Below are 17058 nucleotides of genomic sequence, written 5' to 3'. Positions count from 1 at the left end.
TTAGAAGCACGAGCCATACAGTGCTGGGTTGCCACTACTAATTCCCCTTTGCTTTCTCTAATGTGATGCATGGAAGTGTGTACAGCAAAGGGAAGTTGCATTGTTGCATCCGGAATAAGAGTGTCAGGCACAGATTTGTGCCTTAGTATGTGTAAGATTTGTGAAGCCTTCAGTGCCTTGTAACAGATACTTCAAAAATTTAGAATATTTCAGTGAAGATCTACTGACATTTCTGGCACTATTAAGGTTTAGACTCCCACTTGCTGTTTTTTCCCCCATATTTATGATGTTCCATGCCAACAGACCTTGAAAATATATTTTTTCCAATCTTAAGTAAGTTACCAGGAATTATAAATGAAATAAATTATTTCTGTATCAGAGTTGAAGAGAAGGAAGGCAGGAGAGAATTTGATAAGCATGTGTTTCTAGTATCTGGGAGACAGGAAAAAATGCAAGGAATATTGAAAAAAGCACTCTTAGGAGCAAGCAGTTCCCAAAGCAAGGAAACTTAAGAAGCCAAGTTTTTAATGGGCTTCTGTGCCACCGGTGACTGACTATTAAAAATGAATTACAGAAAAAGCTGTGGTGTGGATTTCCGAGCATTAGACATGGAAAATTAGTTCAACAACCGAGGATAAAAACCCTTCAACTGGATTTTGTGTCTCTTCATGCAACACAGGGAACCTAGTTTTTCTTTGGAAGAGGGGGAGCTCATCTCCCACATGGGTCATCTGTACAGCTGAATTTACATTACTTTATCAGCTCCCTCCTACCTGTCACCAGCTGCCTCAGCTGTCTATCTACAGTACATGCAGGAAGGTCATGGTTTGGTACCATAACCTTCCTGCCCTCTTTAACTCAAAATGGACAAAATCCAAAAGGTATTAGGAGTACTGGCAGGACACATACAGTTGTACTTATGCACATATGATATGTATGAAGAAGTCTTGACTCTTTATAAGACAAGATAAAGCCTACATAAATTTCATGTGAATTAGCACAACATTATCCCTATAATGATGTGGAGAAAAAGAAGCCCCAGCTTTCTGTGCAGTTCAGTATAGCCCTGTTCTGCATTACACACTTCATCAGACCTGGAAAACTGCCTGCAGTTCTGGACAGGGAGCTAAAAGCTTGAATTATCTCTTGGTTTTATTGTACAATAAATTATAGAACTTAATAGTCTATTCTCCATTTATACAGAATGGAGGGAAAGCTGGTGAATGGACTGGTGAGTAGACAGAAAAACTGTCATTTAGGTCATTTACAAAGAAAATCTGGCCATGTTAGATTGACCGGGCAAGAATTTGCATATGTTTGTGCTTGGAAGACCAGTAAAGTGATTTCCATAGTTTTGAGGAAACACCCTTTTATTGTAGAGAATTTTGTGTACACAGATGCAATGTATTTACAACTGGCTTTTCTCAAGCAGATGACTGTTTAAAATCCTTCACAAATCTGTCAAGAATGAAAGAAAATGAAGCTCAGAAGCCCAGCCAGCCAGCCCAACCCCCAAATTCAGATTCATTCCTGAAGATAACTGTAATGGGATAATAATACATGGAGTAATTCTGAAGGAAGCAATAGGACTGTGACAGAGATCAATGGATGGACTTCAAGACTGGTTCAGTCAAAAGCATTGTTTAGTTTGTTCTCAAAGTAGATGAACCCCAAAGTAAAATTCCAACAAGCAGATGGGGATCTGCCTTTCCCAGGGGTGTGGAAGAGGCAGGCAGACAGTCTGGCCCTTCCTTCCCCGGCCTCTGCAAGGACAGGTCACAGTTGCAATCTCCGTGTAGAGACGTTGTTGTTCCTGTGTTCCCCTGGAAAGCTCTTTTTCCAGAAAAAGGCAGGAAAAGTTGCACTCTTGTTCAGTCTTCATGATCGAGTCAGTGCACTGAGGGCGAGAGCGCGTGTCCTCCTTAGGGAGGGTGTGAACTCACATGCCAGCCCAGCCACGGGAGAGACAGCAGCGAGGTTTCTTCTGGTGCCCCTCCACACTGTGGCTCAGCTCTGCACTGCCTTTTATCTGGGGTGGTGTGCAGTGGCATCAGTCTAGCTTCAATCTGTTCAATCACCCCAAACGCAGAGGAGACAACACAGAGGGAAACCAAGAGAGGTAGAGACATACATTATATTCCCTTTCTTGTTCCTTTTCAATTAAAAGTAGAACCTTCATCAGCAACAAAAAGTTACATGTGCAGGAGGCACTTCTCTGGGGAATAAATAAATACCTCAAGCAAGCATTCATGGATGGATGAGTCCCATGGGAAAGATTCCCAGCACAACCAGTTCAGTCATAAAAGGAATCTAAAATCTCCACACTGATGTATATGAGAAACATGCAAAACATTTCTGTTGATACTTGAGGAAGTTACATGCATAAATTTCCCATAGGTTGAGAATATACATCTTAGAATCTGCATAATTTAGTTCACACTCAGCAAAACATTGTGATATTTACAGGCACATTCCAATGGAAAAATATTTGCATATTGAGTGTGAAAGTTGCAGCTTTGTCACCTAACCATGGGACTTTAAAAGTAGGGATTTTGTGACCTCAAAATACTATTTGTGAGGTTTGTGGGAAGGAAAAAGGTGTACAGGCGGGAAAAGAAAATTACAAAATTTGGTAAGAACTCTTTTTTTTTTTTTAAGTGTTAAAATGGTTGTAGGCTGGGACCAGGTGAGTCCATGCAGACCACAAGTTCTGGCTTGTTACACATCACGGAGTGCTTTTTCTACTCTTATTTCCCATACTTATTCTTCCCAATTAAATTTGTTTCCCATTAGCCAGGTTGATAAGTGTATGGATAGTGCATAAGAATCATTCTTCTTCTTGCAATCATCATCCTTTATAGCGTAACAACTTAATAAATCCCTGCAGAACAGGAATGAAGTGGAATGTCACTGTTTTGGACTTGGTCTGTATTCTGAAGGTGAAAGTGGGCACCTGAGAAACACATTTGTAATGCTTTGGAAGGTTCACAAATTTAAAAATAAAAAAGTAAGCTACACTCTCAACGTGATTGGGAATGCAAAGTTCTGTGTTCTCTATCAATCACTGCGTGTCAGACATGGTGGAAAAAGCTATTCAGTGACTACGCTAACCATAGCACTACCAAGAATTGTTCTGAAAGTAGTTCACTAGTTTCTGAAACACTACTGCAGCGAATTATTAAAACTATCTACAGAATTTTAATGATACAGTTTAGGTTTCAATGTCAGCCAAACAGCAATGTATAACCCATACAGGTTGTATCCTGGAAGTGGAATTGTCAAACTATTGCTCCAATGTCTGAAAAGTAAAGCTATCCTCCCTAGGTACACAGCACTCTCTCATTTATGCTGACACATAAGGCGGTGGTGGATCTTTAGCGGCTCCATTCACAGGATCATCATAAGGTGGCAACAGGACCTGCAGGAAAGGGAAAAAAAGGTTGTATTTTTTAAAAAGAAGCTATCTAATAAAATTTACTAAAAAGAAAACCCTTATTGCCTTGGCCTAAAAACAACAGTAAAAAAACAGAAAATTAGTAAGCAGGAGCTGACAGTTAGAAAATGAAACACTGTTAGTTTGAAGTTCCTCCTTTTCAATTTGTGTGACTGTTTTCATTATGAAGGAAAATGTGATTTCTCCTCATTTCTTACTGACTCTAGTGACAGCTTGATTTCAGCCAAAGATCATTCATTGATGGTACCTGAATTTGTTCAGCCTGGTAGTGACAGTAGCTGCTTATTCTGCAGCTCTCCTCTGTCAAGAGTGCTTAATTATGTCTTCTGGAGGAGTGCTTGAACTGCTAAGCCAGAGTGAGAAAAGTCCCGAAAACCTCTCTTCCTGAGCTCTCCCTGGAATAGCTAACAATTTTTGGGGGGAAGGGATAAAAAAATAAAATGGAGGACAAATTACACAATGTCTAAATAAATCTCCAGTTTTGTGCTTCTGGGGCACTCAGCCATAAGAAGGAAGACCTGCATTCCCAAAAGCACTTCAGTGAATACTTAAACATCTGATAGAAATTAGGGCAGCTTTAATCATGTATCATCGCCATTCATAGGAGTCCAGGCAGCTTCCTAGGACATGGGAGATGCAAGTTCAGGCCACACTGCACAGAGAAAAGATTGGAACCAAGATTTCTACTTCTTTAGGCAAGAAAGCTAGCTATTATGCAATTTTGATGGCACCAGCACTAACATTAATTAGCTTGCATGTGAAAAGGCAAAGGAGCACTTGGTCTGTGAATCCCAGCAGGGACTGAGGATAAAATAGATGCCTGAAAGAAGAATGAGTGTGTATGTTCCCTAAAATATCTCAATATTGTGTAAGAATATCAGTTGTAATGCATTGGCAGAGATATTTTATGTAGCTGAAGATCAATTATTCATGATGGAATTTCCAGATTTATCATTATTGCTTCTTGGTCATTGAAAAGTACATGAAGCTGATTGTTTAAACATGCATAGGGAAAATCCTGACCTCAATAAAGTCAATGGAAGCTTCACCATGAGGTGATGTCACCCATTCCTAAAGAAGTTGATAAACCTGCCTGCAAAGAAACATCTGTAATCAACCATTTTGGACCTCATCCACAACATAACAAAATCAGTGGGAATCTCTATAGATTTAAATATACTTTGGATCATGGTTTTGTAGGATAGTTCCATGGTTTTGTAGGATAGTTCACAATTACGCTTATGTGAGTTTACAGACATGTTGATGAGCATGTGTTCAAGTACATCTGTGCATGTTTGTTAGATTACAGAACGGCTACCTTGGCATCTTCAGCTCTTAATCAAACGTTTCATTATTTAGAAAAGGAAATTGTCAGGCCATCACTATTTATTAATACCATATGTTTGAGCTTGTAAGTACAATACACTATGCACACACTATAATAAAAAAACCCTTGTATGGAACAGCATTTAATAGATTATGTCAACTTTAAAGGGTGAAAACAGTTCACAGCAGACTAATCTAGTGAAATTAGGACAACACAGGGAATTCCAAATAAACATTGTGGTAAAAATAATAAACATATTTTGCAATGTAACTTTGGTGAATCAAACCGCTAGAGCATGTAAACTGAAAAACACTACAGCTGAGAGCCTCTTCCTAGTACTGGTTGTTAGTTTAATAATAGGGTTTCTAGTAAAATCCTTGTGTTACTAAAAAAGCACTAGTTTCTCAAATGTACTGAAACATATTCATTACTTGATTATGAAGCAATATAATTTGTAATTAAATCTGTTCTACAGATGACTGAAAATGAATCGAGTTCACTTTGTGAAGATGTAGCTGTCTTACTGAACGCTTGTAATCCTAAGCCCCAAACTGTGGTCCACTTCTTTCAGGTTCAGAGTCCATCAGGTGTGATAAGAAATGACAACAGATGAAACCCAAAAAGTTGTCCATCTTCCAGGTCTATGAGCTGATTAATAAAGGACAATACCTCTTCCTGTGCTCTGATCATCTTTTAGGTCAATGTGTGCTAAGACTCCTGTAGTTACATCAGTGTTATTACTTCAGCATTGGGGTTGCTGTCATTCATAGTAGGTCTACTAGAGGATTTACTGAGATGTTTCTTCGTTCCCTTCACTCCAGTATGAAACATCTGTTTAGTAGTAGAACAGCCTTCTGGCGAGTCTTTTACCTCCTTGAAGTTGGGCACTCTGATTTGCTGCATGGACCCAAAGCTCTTACATGGGTCCATGTCCCCAGAAACCCTGGACAATGCCTTATCACAAGAAAATATCTGCAGTGGAAATACTTGCAAATGTCTGTAAGGTTTAGGATCACTGTATTGCTGGCAAAGGTTATTTGTCTGAACAGTTCTATCAGTGACGACTTTACAGGTTTACTCCCCACACATTTTTGTGTTTAAATACTTCAGCCTCCTGATCTTGCATTCCCTGGCATGAACACAACAGTGATAAAAAAATAAGTGTAGAATGAGCAGAATTCAAAATTACTACCTTTGCCTAACAGTGTCTGACAAAGAAACTATCACCAGGATATTAAACAAAGGGTAAGGTGAATGAAGATGTTGGACAAAACATGGAAGAAAACACTCAGTTTGTGGAATACATGGCTGGGATCTCAAGTATCTCATGTCATTAGTATAGTAAAAGTCTTTAATCTAACTGTACAAGCTTTCAGCCAGTGTAGTTTTATTATTGTTACCTAATCGTTTGTCAACTGTAAGTCTAAATAATCATCCTTCAGCTTTCACAACAGCTTGAATAACTCTGCAACCACTCTAGAACTACAAATATTGCAAGTCTGCCTTTGTAAGGCTACCTTTTACCTATTTTTTACATTACTTTCCCTCAACAATTTTTCCATCTTTTCTCAATTAAATCAGGTCCTCAATTAAATTAGGTCCTACACCTGTTTCGGAGCAATCCCAGGCACAGCTACAGGCTGGGCAAAGAAGAGATTCAGAGCAGCACTGCAGAGAAGGACTTGGGGGTGCTGGTCAATGAGAAAATGAACATGAGCCAGCTGCAGTGTGCACCTGCAGCTCAGAAAGCCAACTGTATCCTGGGCTGCATCAAAAGGAGTGTGACCAGCAGGTCGAAGGAGGTGATCCTGCCCCTCTACTCTGCTCTCGTGAGACCTCACTTGGAGTATTGTGTGCAGTTCTGGTGTCCTCAACATAAAAAGGACATAGAACTGTTGGAACAAGTCCAGAGGAGGGCCATGAGAATGATGAAGGGACTGGAGCACCTCCCATATGAAGATAGGCTGAGAAAGTTGGGCTATTCAGCCTGGAAAAGAGAAGGCTGCGTGGAGACCTCATAGCAGCCTTCCAGTATCTGAAGGGGGCCTATAGGGATGCTGGGGATGGACTCTTCATTAGAGACTGTAGTGACAGGAGAAGGGGTAACGGGTTAAAACTTAAACAAGGGAAGTTTAGCTTGGATATAAGGAGGAAATTCTTTCCTGTTAGGGTGCTAAGGCACTGGAATGGGTTGCCCAGGGAGGTTGTGAATGCTCCATCCCTGGCAGTGTTCAAGACCAGGTTGGACAAGGACTTGGGTGATATGGTTTAGAGTGAGGTGTCCCTGCCCATGGCAGGGGGGTTGGAACTTGATGATCTTAAGGTCCTTTCCAACCCTAACTATTCTATGATTCTATGATTCTATAACTTTTCTAAGTTAATTTTGGCAAAAGGGAAAAATATAATAAACCCTGAATTATCTCAGCTTTTAACTTTTCACTGTTGAAAAGGTTAATAGTTTACAGAAAATCTTAAGGAAAAGAGAATTTCATTAGAATTTTAATCATTGAATTTATACTAAAGTGTCTGATATGAAAATCGAGATCAGAGTGGTTTTCCTTTCTCTTGTGTTAATTTTAAATCTCAGCATGTTTTAATGGAAGCAGGTAAATGTCTAGGATATGAACCAGCATAGTTATTCAGGCAGTATGTTATGCTCTCCAGACACATAAAATGGAAGCCAGTCACTGAGCCAAAGGGTGAATTCAGAAACTGGAAAAATAAACAGAAACTTACTACTCAGTCTTATATAAGAACCTAATTAGAATGGATGCAGTCAAAAATAATTCATGAAGAACAAAAATATGCATATTTTAGGTCCATGGTATCCCCAGGGTACAACATCCATTAGAGCAACTGATGCATTTTGCTTCCTAGGCGCTACGTTTGCTTGTTTGTTGTGAATTGGGAAAAACATATGTTAGTTCCCCTGGATGCTCTGGGACTAATGTTTACAGTGTGTTTGAGATTGTCACTGGCAAGTTACTACAAAACGTAGGTATGAAGGACCCCCATTTTTGGAAGTCAGTGATCCCTGTGAAAAGACATTCTGGCTTTTTATCAGTAGACCAACAAGCAAGTTTGGAAGATTAGATGGTTGCAGGGGTCAGTACTACAAGATGCCTAAAATCCAAAGGACAGAAGCTCCTTGCTTCTTTCAAAACCCCTATAATTGTATTTAAGAACCATGTAGCATTTTAACATAATTCTTTAATATGCAGCCAATGGAGGAGCTGGCATGACTAGTTGTCTGGTGATAAAAGCATTGCACAGAGACTCTTGAGATCGGAGCTGTGGGGGCTCCCAAACCAAGAGGGTTTAACCCACAGCTCTTGCCATATGAATGCTCCAGACACAAGGTTTTCAGTCAGGTTGGAAGAACCATTTTCCACCTTCCCATTGTCACAGTGGAGCCAAATGTGCGAGAATCCATGTGGAAAGAAAGAAAATCGGAGAAAGTGTGACTATGTAGCCCCATGGACGGGTTAGGTGCTTAAGTGGGACAGGGAGCCCTGGGTGCTGGGCTTTGCTCCCAGCACTATTTAAGCATTTTGTGATGAGCAGTCTTGTTGTATAATACACAGAAATAATCCAGAACTGACCCATGAGGAATCCTGGTCCTGACTTAGCTGTTGTCATCCAAGTGGTTTGAATAATTGAGTTACATAAACATCTCTCTATTATAAACCACATGATACATGACGACTTTTTCTGGAAGAAATAATTACCATACAGGTCTGCCAAAAGCTATAACATATTCAGTTAATATAAGCATTTGTCATTTATTTTCTACATCCTGGTTAATCTAGTTTTGGAGAACAAGTTTTTAAAAACATTGATTAGAAATATGCCTAAGAAGAAAAAGAGGCAAATACTTGTATGTTCAAACAGTCTGAAATTAATCTTGGCCCAAAGGTGTTTTTTTCTGGAGTGGAATTGACTTTTAATAGTCATTCTGTACCTTTGCAGCTGATTCCACATTTACCTGAACTTCCAGTAGAACATTTTCTTTCTTCAGCTTATGTACAAGTTTCCTTATATTGCTGCCATTACTGCTGTTTGAACTCAAACTCTTAGATGTGTTTGGTATCTAGGACATTTGTAAAGAAAATGTGCTTAGTCCTGTATGAGTAAATTTCAATATTTGATTAATTGATTATTTCTACATTCTTGATAGTCTCATCCAAAACTCACTGAACTCAATAGAAAACTTCCTGTGTCTCCAGAGAGCTTTGTATCGCTTCTTTCCACAGCCATTCATATTCTTCACTGTGTAGAACAGTACAGTTGTCACACAGCAGCTTTGAGTTTTGTCTGGCAGCTGTATGTCTCCGTGGCAAAACACCTTGCTGATGTCTTGTTAGAAACAAATGCTGCTAGGGACAGCTTTAACATACTTTCCTCTAACACCTTCTAGAACAGAAAAGCATTTGATAATACCAAAAAAGCTACAGATTCAAAATGCCTATGGGAGGTGCAGATGGTTGTAGCGAGTGTTTGGGATGCTTTCTCAAACTTTAGCTTTTAAATAAAACTCTACTCCTTTACACTGACAGACTTCATGCTGCATCAATACACAGTATATAGACAGGCACAGGTAACCATGAGTAGTTGAGAGGAATTACGGTCATCACCACTGCAATTTAATCCTGGTCCTGTCGCTGACCTTTTGAGTTTTGCTTGACTTTGTGTTTAGAAAGATCTCCCATTTGTGAATCGGGCATATTATTTGAGACATCTTAAAAGGCGTTGGGAAAACTTAAGACAGATTTAAAGCTCTCTTGGATGAAACTTCCATATGACTGTATGAGACAGTTGTGGAAATACGTATGAACTAAATATATATTTGCAGAAGTTTCAGCCTATGCCTGGAAATATTTACCCCAACCTCTTCACCACAGCTATGCATGCATTATACATCAGTCCTCTGCAGAAGTGATCTTTACATTTCAGACACCCAAACCCCTACCAGGAATCTTTATGGGACGCCCATGCAAATACATGGGGAGGAAAGGGAGAGAGGGCAAAAGGAGCCTTTTCTTTCACACAGCTCACATACAAAGTGTCAGTGGGTTCAGGCCTTACACTCTGTTTACTTAAAAAGGGAGAGAGAGTAACCACAGAGTGAATAGTGGTAAGCAGATGGTGACAGCATACTAAAGCCAGTGCTGGACTGTTTCACAGGTAAAAGTGCTGAACCACAGCTATATCCTCATCCAGGAGCCTCTGTCCCACATGCAGCCCCTGGCCTGGTGATGGGATAAATGCTGACACAGCTGCAGGCTGAAGTAGTCACCACATACCTTTCGTCTCCTAATTCAGGAAGAATTTTCTCATTGGTGCAGCACAGCGCTGATGCACCAGGTTCAGAGACAATACAATTGAAAGATGAGGTTTTAAACAGCACATGCCTAGTTGCACCAGTCCTCTACTCTGGGTTCATTTCACCTCAATGATTCCATGAGACCAACCAGCTTGTACCAATCCAATACCATTTTGGAGAGCATTTATTTAATGGTGTACATCCACGTTTACTAATTTCATGTTTATTTCCTCACTCTCATGTCACTCACACAGCCAAGAGGAGTCGAATTTCCTTCCACAGCTGCAGTGCTTTGAGGAGCCATTAACTGCAATTTAACCCAGCTCAGCTGCAGTGAAGCTAGCAGTGAGTCTACAGACAGCTCTGCAGGGAAGGCTGCTGATGGGACCACCTGTCCAGTTTAAAACAGTCCCAACAACCCTCATGTTCTGTTGGATTCTTGACTACACAAATATTATGGAGATCACCTGGGGAAAACAGAAGATTTCTGTGTGCATAAACAGCTATTGCTGGCTGATTGCTTCACTCTGTATGCAGAAAAGGCTGAGAGTAATCCTGTATTTACAACATTCCCCTGTCAAGTTTGACAATGTGGTTTTCTTGTGAGAACTCTGAGATTACAGAGAAAAATGTAAAGTTAAGGTGTGTTTTTTGATCAAAATATTCAGAAACACAGATCTCAGCACAGCTCTGTGCTGGAGACCCAAGGCACCAGGTGGCAGCTATTTCCTTCCGTACTATGTATAATAAAGAGCACTGGACTCACTGACTACATAATTAATTTTGTATTTTATATGAAAAGAAATAAGCTTATTAATGTCTTCCATGTTTTACTTCCTGTACCAAGTTTTCTGGAAGTTCCTATATATACTGGTTTTCTTGAGGTACATTCTTCTAAAGTCTCTAACATTTCTGTATGTAGGGTGGGAAAAAATCATGTTTATTGAGAGTTTCTGGAGAAACGTGCTTTTTCTATAATGCATGCCCAAGAGTTTTTCAGCCCAAAGGCTTTTCAGATGACTCAGAGGTGACTCACCCAAGGTCTTCCACTACCTTTAATATCTAATACTTTAAAAATTCAGTTCATAAAATGGAGGTGCGAACTGCACCTTTGCGTCTGATCTGGTCATCTCTGAGATAACTTCAGAAAAGTAGGTAATATTTGGCCCTGAAGAACAGTAGATCATGTACACTCAGTGGGAGAGACTGACTGAAACAGTCAGGAAGTATTCAAACTAAATCCATTAGAATTCAGTTTTCTCTTTAACCCCTTAACAGGAAGACACACTTTAAACTGACTGTATGAGAAGACTTACAGGCCTCAGGAGAAGAAAGAGCTTTTCCTAGTACTGAAGAAACTATTATTATTAGTAGTAGTATTGTTATTACTACTACTACTACTAGTATTATTATTCTGTGGTGAGAAGCACTCAGATGTTGCATACAAGATAAGCACTGAAGAAAGAAGTAGGGATTAGCTTTCATCACACTGCAGCTAAACCACTTGCATGCAGGGACAGCTCTACTGGATCAGGTGAAAGGTCCATCCAGATCACAGCAATTAGTGAAGGATGACGAAAAAGAGAAGTATAAGCCAGAACAATGAAAGAAATTAAGGAGGAGCAGTACAAACATATATAGTCATGACATGCCCAGAATATTCTTCAAACTGGTAGCAATTTGAATGTCAGGGACTTGCTGAATCAGTGGTCGTGTCTTACAGGAATTTTTCTTCCACTGATTTTCCTAGCCTGCATTTGAATCCATGTTGAATTTGAGCACCTGCAATGTCCTGTGGTAAGCAGTTTCACAGCTAATCTAGGTGTTACATAAAGAAATGCCTTCTTTGGTTTGCTATGAAACTTGCCACAAGCTATTTCATTGAATCTACCCTGGTTCTTTTGCTAGGATGGTGCGCAGTTGTTCCTCCTTTACTTCCTCTGCCACTCATTACTTTAAAGACCTCTATCATGCTCTCTTTTATTCTGTTCCTCTTTCATCCCGCTAAAGATCCTTGCTCCCCTGTAGTGTAGTTTACAGTTAATTTTGTCATACAAAGAAACAGTTTTGGGTCCAGGCTGAAGAGAGAGCTCCAAGACCAGGCATGCGAAGAAGTACCACAGTCAGGAGGGTGCTGGGAAGAGAGATGACCTCCATTTGGATGAAGCTTCCTTCATTGCTCAAGAGGGCAGCAAGATTAGATGTTCTTCCAGATGAGATCAAGTGCCCTTTAGAAGCAATTCTTATAAATAAGTGCTTATAAATATATGCTTCAGGGCTGGCTGTTTACAATGTAAATGGCTGCTCTGGTCAAATGAGTTCAGTCAGAGCAACTGTTTCTGAGAAAATCAGAGAGAAATGTTTACAAAATACCTTTCCCATCTTTCTTTTTCTCCTTTCCCTGTCCCCAGATGCAAAAGCCCTGGGTATAGGGCCAAAACTTCATATCTGAGCCAAATCATCTTTCATATGAAATGAGAAATGTTTTACTTTGCTTTAAGCACATATGCTTTTACTTGAAAAGTTTGTCCAAAATGTCCTACTTAGTTACAATTTAAGGGTTTCATGATATGTTGTCTGTCAAATAAATCCCAAGAAACCTTCTCCTCAATGTGGACAGGAAGTATTTTCATGTTTATATGCATGCATTTCCTTTTGAAACCACACTAGAATGATTACAGATGGAGCAACTGGAAGCAGAATAACTCCGAGATAATTTATCACCCTATTCAGCGAAGTAGGCCGCAATGCTGCAAAACCATCTGTGCAAAGTTAGAGTTGGTATGTTTTATTTTCCTTTGACCAAGCTGCCAAGCTTCCAAGCCACCAGATCTCCAAAAGACTATTTAAGAAACTTTACAAGAGTTTATGGATTTCTGTAACAAAGCAGCACAATGTTTTCAGCACTCCAGATACAGGAATAAATGCATATATTAGTAGGACACAGCAATATTTAGGGACAGATTGTGATTACTCTTGCGTGGGAAGAAAATTGGATTCGGGAAGCTATTGTATTTTTCCATCATGTGCAACCTCATAAAAGTCATCCAGAATAATGGTGTAATTACTTTCTCCCTTCAAAGGCATGGAGGGATAGTCCACCTCAGGCCGCAGAAGTCTTTCCTATGTCTTGGCCAGCCCTCTACTGCTGCATCTCTAGTTGCACATTGTAATTTTGTATGGACAGAACATACTTATTGTTCAATTTTTCCTTACTTTTTTTCAAAATGAGAGTTTTCTGGATAAGCACATGCAGTGGGTATTTGCCTGCAGGTCATTTGTACTGAAAACCTGAAGTATCCTTTGTGTAACAAACAGGTGATGTGTTATCCTGAGTGCAGAGACTGTGTCAGAGCACTAATCTTCCAACAGACTTTTTAATTACTAACCTGCATCTTTTTCTAACCTTATCTCCTCTTACGATTACATTGTGTATCCCACACAAGAATAAACATTACAAGCTCCTAGGAACAGCTCACATAGAGCAGCGAAATGGTTTCATACCCTAAAGTGTGGTTATCACAGCCATGTTTGCATTACAGATATTACTGAAAAGCCTTCTGTCTTATCTTCATATCACCAAAAGCATTGTTTTTCCCTATCTACATGCCTAAGAACATTGGGTGACCCAATGTCAGTCTTTGGGCACCACACCAGAGAGATGGGCCAGTTGTAAAGTTTGATGATAGATTTTGAAGTCTCATTATAACATTTGGGAGCAGTAAGATCTGGGATTTTAAGACGATCAATCTCTACTTCTATTAAAAAGTAAGGCATAATACTGCCATATAAAATGGCACAGGTTTTTTTGCACAATGTATTTAGGCATTTCATAGTGAACGCTGAATGCCTTTGTTTATAACCAAGGTTTTAGTGTGTTAAAACTATAAAGGACAAGTGTAATAAAAAGTGATGAACTGACAGCTTGAAGGAAAAGTTTTATATTTATATAAAAATCCGTTAATGTTAGCAAAACACATCTGTAAAGCACTTGTCAACCAGAAACTCCCACTTCTGCAGATCTTCTAAATTGGGTACATCAACACCCACTCAGTCTTGTTCTTTCTGAAGCTGAGTGTTAGGGTTCATTCAACTCAGACCTTACTTTGCTCACTGCTCTTAAGACAGAGGACCAAAACCACAAGCGCTCTGCAGTATCGGGCAGACCGCAGCCAACAGTCCATAAAAAGCCCTGAGGGATCCTTGGGAAGAGCACAGTTGCTCTATGGGAGCCATTAAAGTGAACTGAAATTAGACTGAAAGAATGGTTCAGAAATCCCCAGAAACCACTAATAACCACAGGAAGCCAGATCTCCCCATTACTGTCACATCCTTAGCAAAACAACAGCAGCAGGGTGCTCCTCCCTGGAGCTGAGCATTGCTTTCATGCCATATCCAAGAGGACAATGCCACCTACTGAACCACCAGCTGCAACAGCTCCCTCCATCCAGCTGATGACTGACATTTTTTCTGCATCTGCCTAGTTTGTGGTGTTGGGTAAGTTTCAGCAGTGATGCTCATGGCTGGAGGGACTGGGATGTCTGAGGAGTTCCTTCTCCGCTTGGCAAAGGCCAGGCTTGCACTGTGCGAGGGGATTTTATGCAAAGACACCAGATGAGCTTATGCTGGAGCTGAAGGCAGGACCGCCTCTGGGAAGAGCAGCTCTGCAGAAGGGCAGGGCTTCTAGTGTGGGCCAACTATATGGTAGAAAGCCACAACATGGCTAACTCTGCAGAGACTTTGGCTCTTGCACCCTGCTGTGTTTCCCTGTTTGAGCAATACCTGCCTGAGTGAATTCAGGCTTCCCTCATCCTTCATTGCACAGTGTAACTACAATTTGAGCCTGACCTGAAAAATTCACACATGGCTCAGCTTAACACCCATACATCCTTGGCAACAGGGATTTAAGTTGTCATCGGCTTTTGCAGCACTGATACATATCCTTTGAATTATACTGAAGGCTTTGACTCGTTTTCTGAAGCCCACAAAACAGCAGCTGTCAGATGGCAATGAATCAACCCTGCTAGAAAAAAAGGGTCTGTAAAGAAACACTGCAAATTTATAAACATTCTGTTTCTTCCCACGTTGCAACACTCCCAATTAGTGAATCCAAAGAGATATGGAAGATTTAAATTACACATCCCCATTTCATGTCTTCCTTTTAATCTAATAATGAATACTGAGAACAGATTTGTCTATTCCTATTGCAAATCTCTTAGGAATTTTATGTATTAGAATAATCCCAGTATTTGAGCTGCAAACATAAATACAGTGTCTGTCTTCAAGATAAAAATCTCCTGGAAAAATAGATCAAAATGTATATTTTGATCTTTTAATTCAACTTGTGAGTAAATTTAATGACTGTAGTAACAAAAATGTTTCAGAAATCTTATTTTTAAATTTAAGAGGGCATTTGCTCCAAATTGAAACTGTTAATATCCTGTTCCAAACAGCACAGCTGGCTTCTGACAGCAGCTACCTTGTAATAGGTTAAGACATAACAAGATAGCAAATAGCACTAAGCAAGAGAGCAAACAGGCAGTATGAAGTAATTCAGACCACAGGAAATGCTTGATTTTAGGACAAAATCGTTTCACAAACCAGGAAGGAGTGGAAGAAAGAGCAGAGTATAGATGATAAGGTGGTAAAGTTAAAAAAAGGGAAGGGAAGGGAAGGGAAGGGAAAGGAAGGGAAAAGAGAAAGGAGAAAAGAAGAAAGAAAAAAGAGAAAAGTTAGAAAAGAGAAAAAAGAGAAAAGAGAAAAAAGAGAAAAAAGAAAAGAGAAAAGAGAAAAGAGAAAAAAAGAGAAAAGAGTAAAGAAAAGGAAAAGAAAAAAAAGAAAAAAGAGGAAAGGAATTAAAAGGAAAGAAAAAAAGAAAAGAGGAAAGGAATGAAAAGGAAAGAAAAAAGGAAAGGAAAGGGAAAGGGAAAGGGAAAGGGAAAGGGAAAGGGAAAGGGAAAAGAAGAGAAGAGGAGAGGAAAAGAGAAAAGAAAAGACAAAAGACAAGACAAGACAAGAGGAAAGGGAAGAAAAGAGAAGAAAAGAGAAGAAAAGAGAAGAAAAGAAGAAAAGACATTCTCTTTGCTAAGACTGAAGAACAACTGACACATGATGGGACTTAATAGAGGTAGAACATGAAATGCTGGAGAAGCTGAATAGCTCTTTGTTGGCAGATGCAGACTGTCATGATACTTTCATGCAACACAAAGGAAACAGAAGAGGAGAAAGTGCACACACATACAAGCAAGACATGAAAACTGGCATCCACAAGAAGCCTGAGTCCTCTGAAGGTTCTTGGGTTAAAGACATTGCTATGGGAATGTTATAAGCACAATTCTGCAGAAAAACAGCATTTAAACCACACTCCCAGGTCTCATGTAGACTATTGCATGTGGTTACTAACTAACCACCTCCTTCACCTCCAGCTCTGGGTAGTTCTGCTGCTGCTGCTTCTTCCTCTTCTCTGCCTGCTGTTTTACCTGCTTTCCCTCTTGCAGGTCTATCCAGACAGTTTCCACTAAGGAAGGTCAGACCTCTGCCTGGACTCAACTGGAGGCCCTGAGAAGGGCTCAGAGAGTGAGTCACACCAGGGGTATTAATTTGTGGTGTTTGCTCACTTTAAAGTATGCTCATGGTTACTACTCACTGGAGAACGATGTCTCTGATCTAGTGGCTCAGGAATAACGCTGTGCATACAAACTGTCGCACACAACCAGCTACCTGGTGAATACTGCCAAGTCTGTAGGATTTTTATGCCACATTATGGAAGTTATCTTTAAAGCAGTATCCTTCTCCAAATTGTCTTCTCTTAAAATGTACCACCCCAAAACTGTCTGGAAATCATAGTTCCCAAAGGGTCTATCATTCTGTGCACAGTTTGTCTGTCTCTGGGCGCCATCTCCTGCTTCAGTCTGTTTAATTGGCATGACTCTAAGGGCTCTTCTCCAGTAGCCA

At 40.0% G+C, this 17058-nt stretch overlaps 1 protein-coding gene across 1 annotated transcript in view; it reads right to left on the bottom strand.

The window, feature by feature from the left end:
* Positions 1 to 1138: 1138 nt before the first annotated feature.
* LAPTM4B (lysosomal protein transmembrane 4 beta) overlaps positions 1139 to 17058 on the bottom strand; it is a 63600-nt gene continuing 47680 nt past the window's right edge. Inside the window, exon 7 of the mRNA XM_061373197.1 lies at positions 1139 to 3418. Coding sequence (XP_061229181.1) covers positions 3344 to 3418 — 75 coding nt within the window. The 3' untranslated portion in view covers positions 1139 to 3343. The remainder of the gene's footprint in view (positions 3419 to 17058) is intronic.

This window comes from Neopsephotus bourkii, unplaced genomic scaffold, assembly GCF_033783945.1.
Source record: "Neopsephotus bourkii isolate Nb327-2 ecotype Australia unplaced genomic scaffold, CSIRO-AGI_Nbou_v1 NB_1630, whole genome shotgun sequence".
Classification (NCBI taxonomy): Eukaryota; Metazoa; Chordata; class Aves; order Psittaciformes; family Psittacidae; genus Neopsephotus; species Neopsephotus bourkii.
This window is presented reverse-complemented; position numbering and strand designations above follow the sequence as displayed.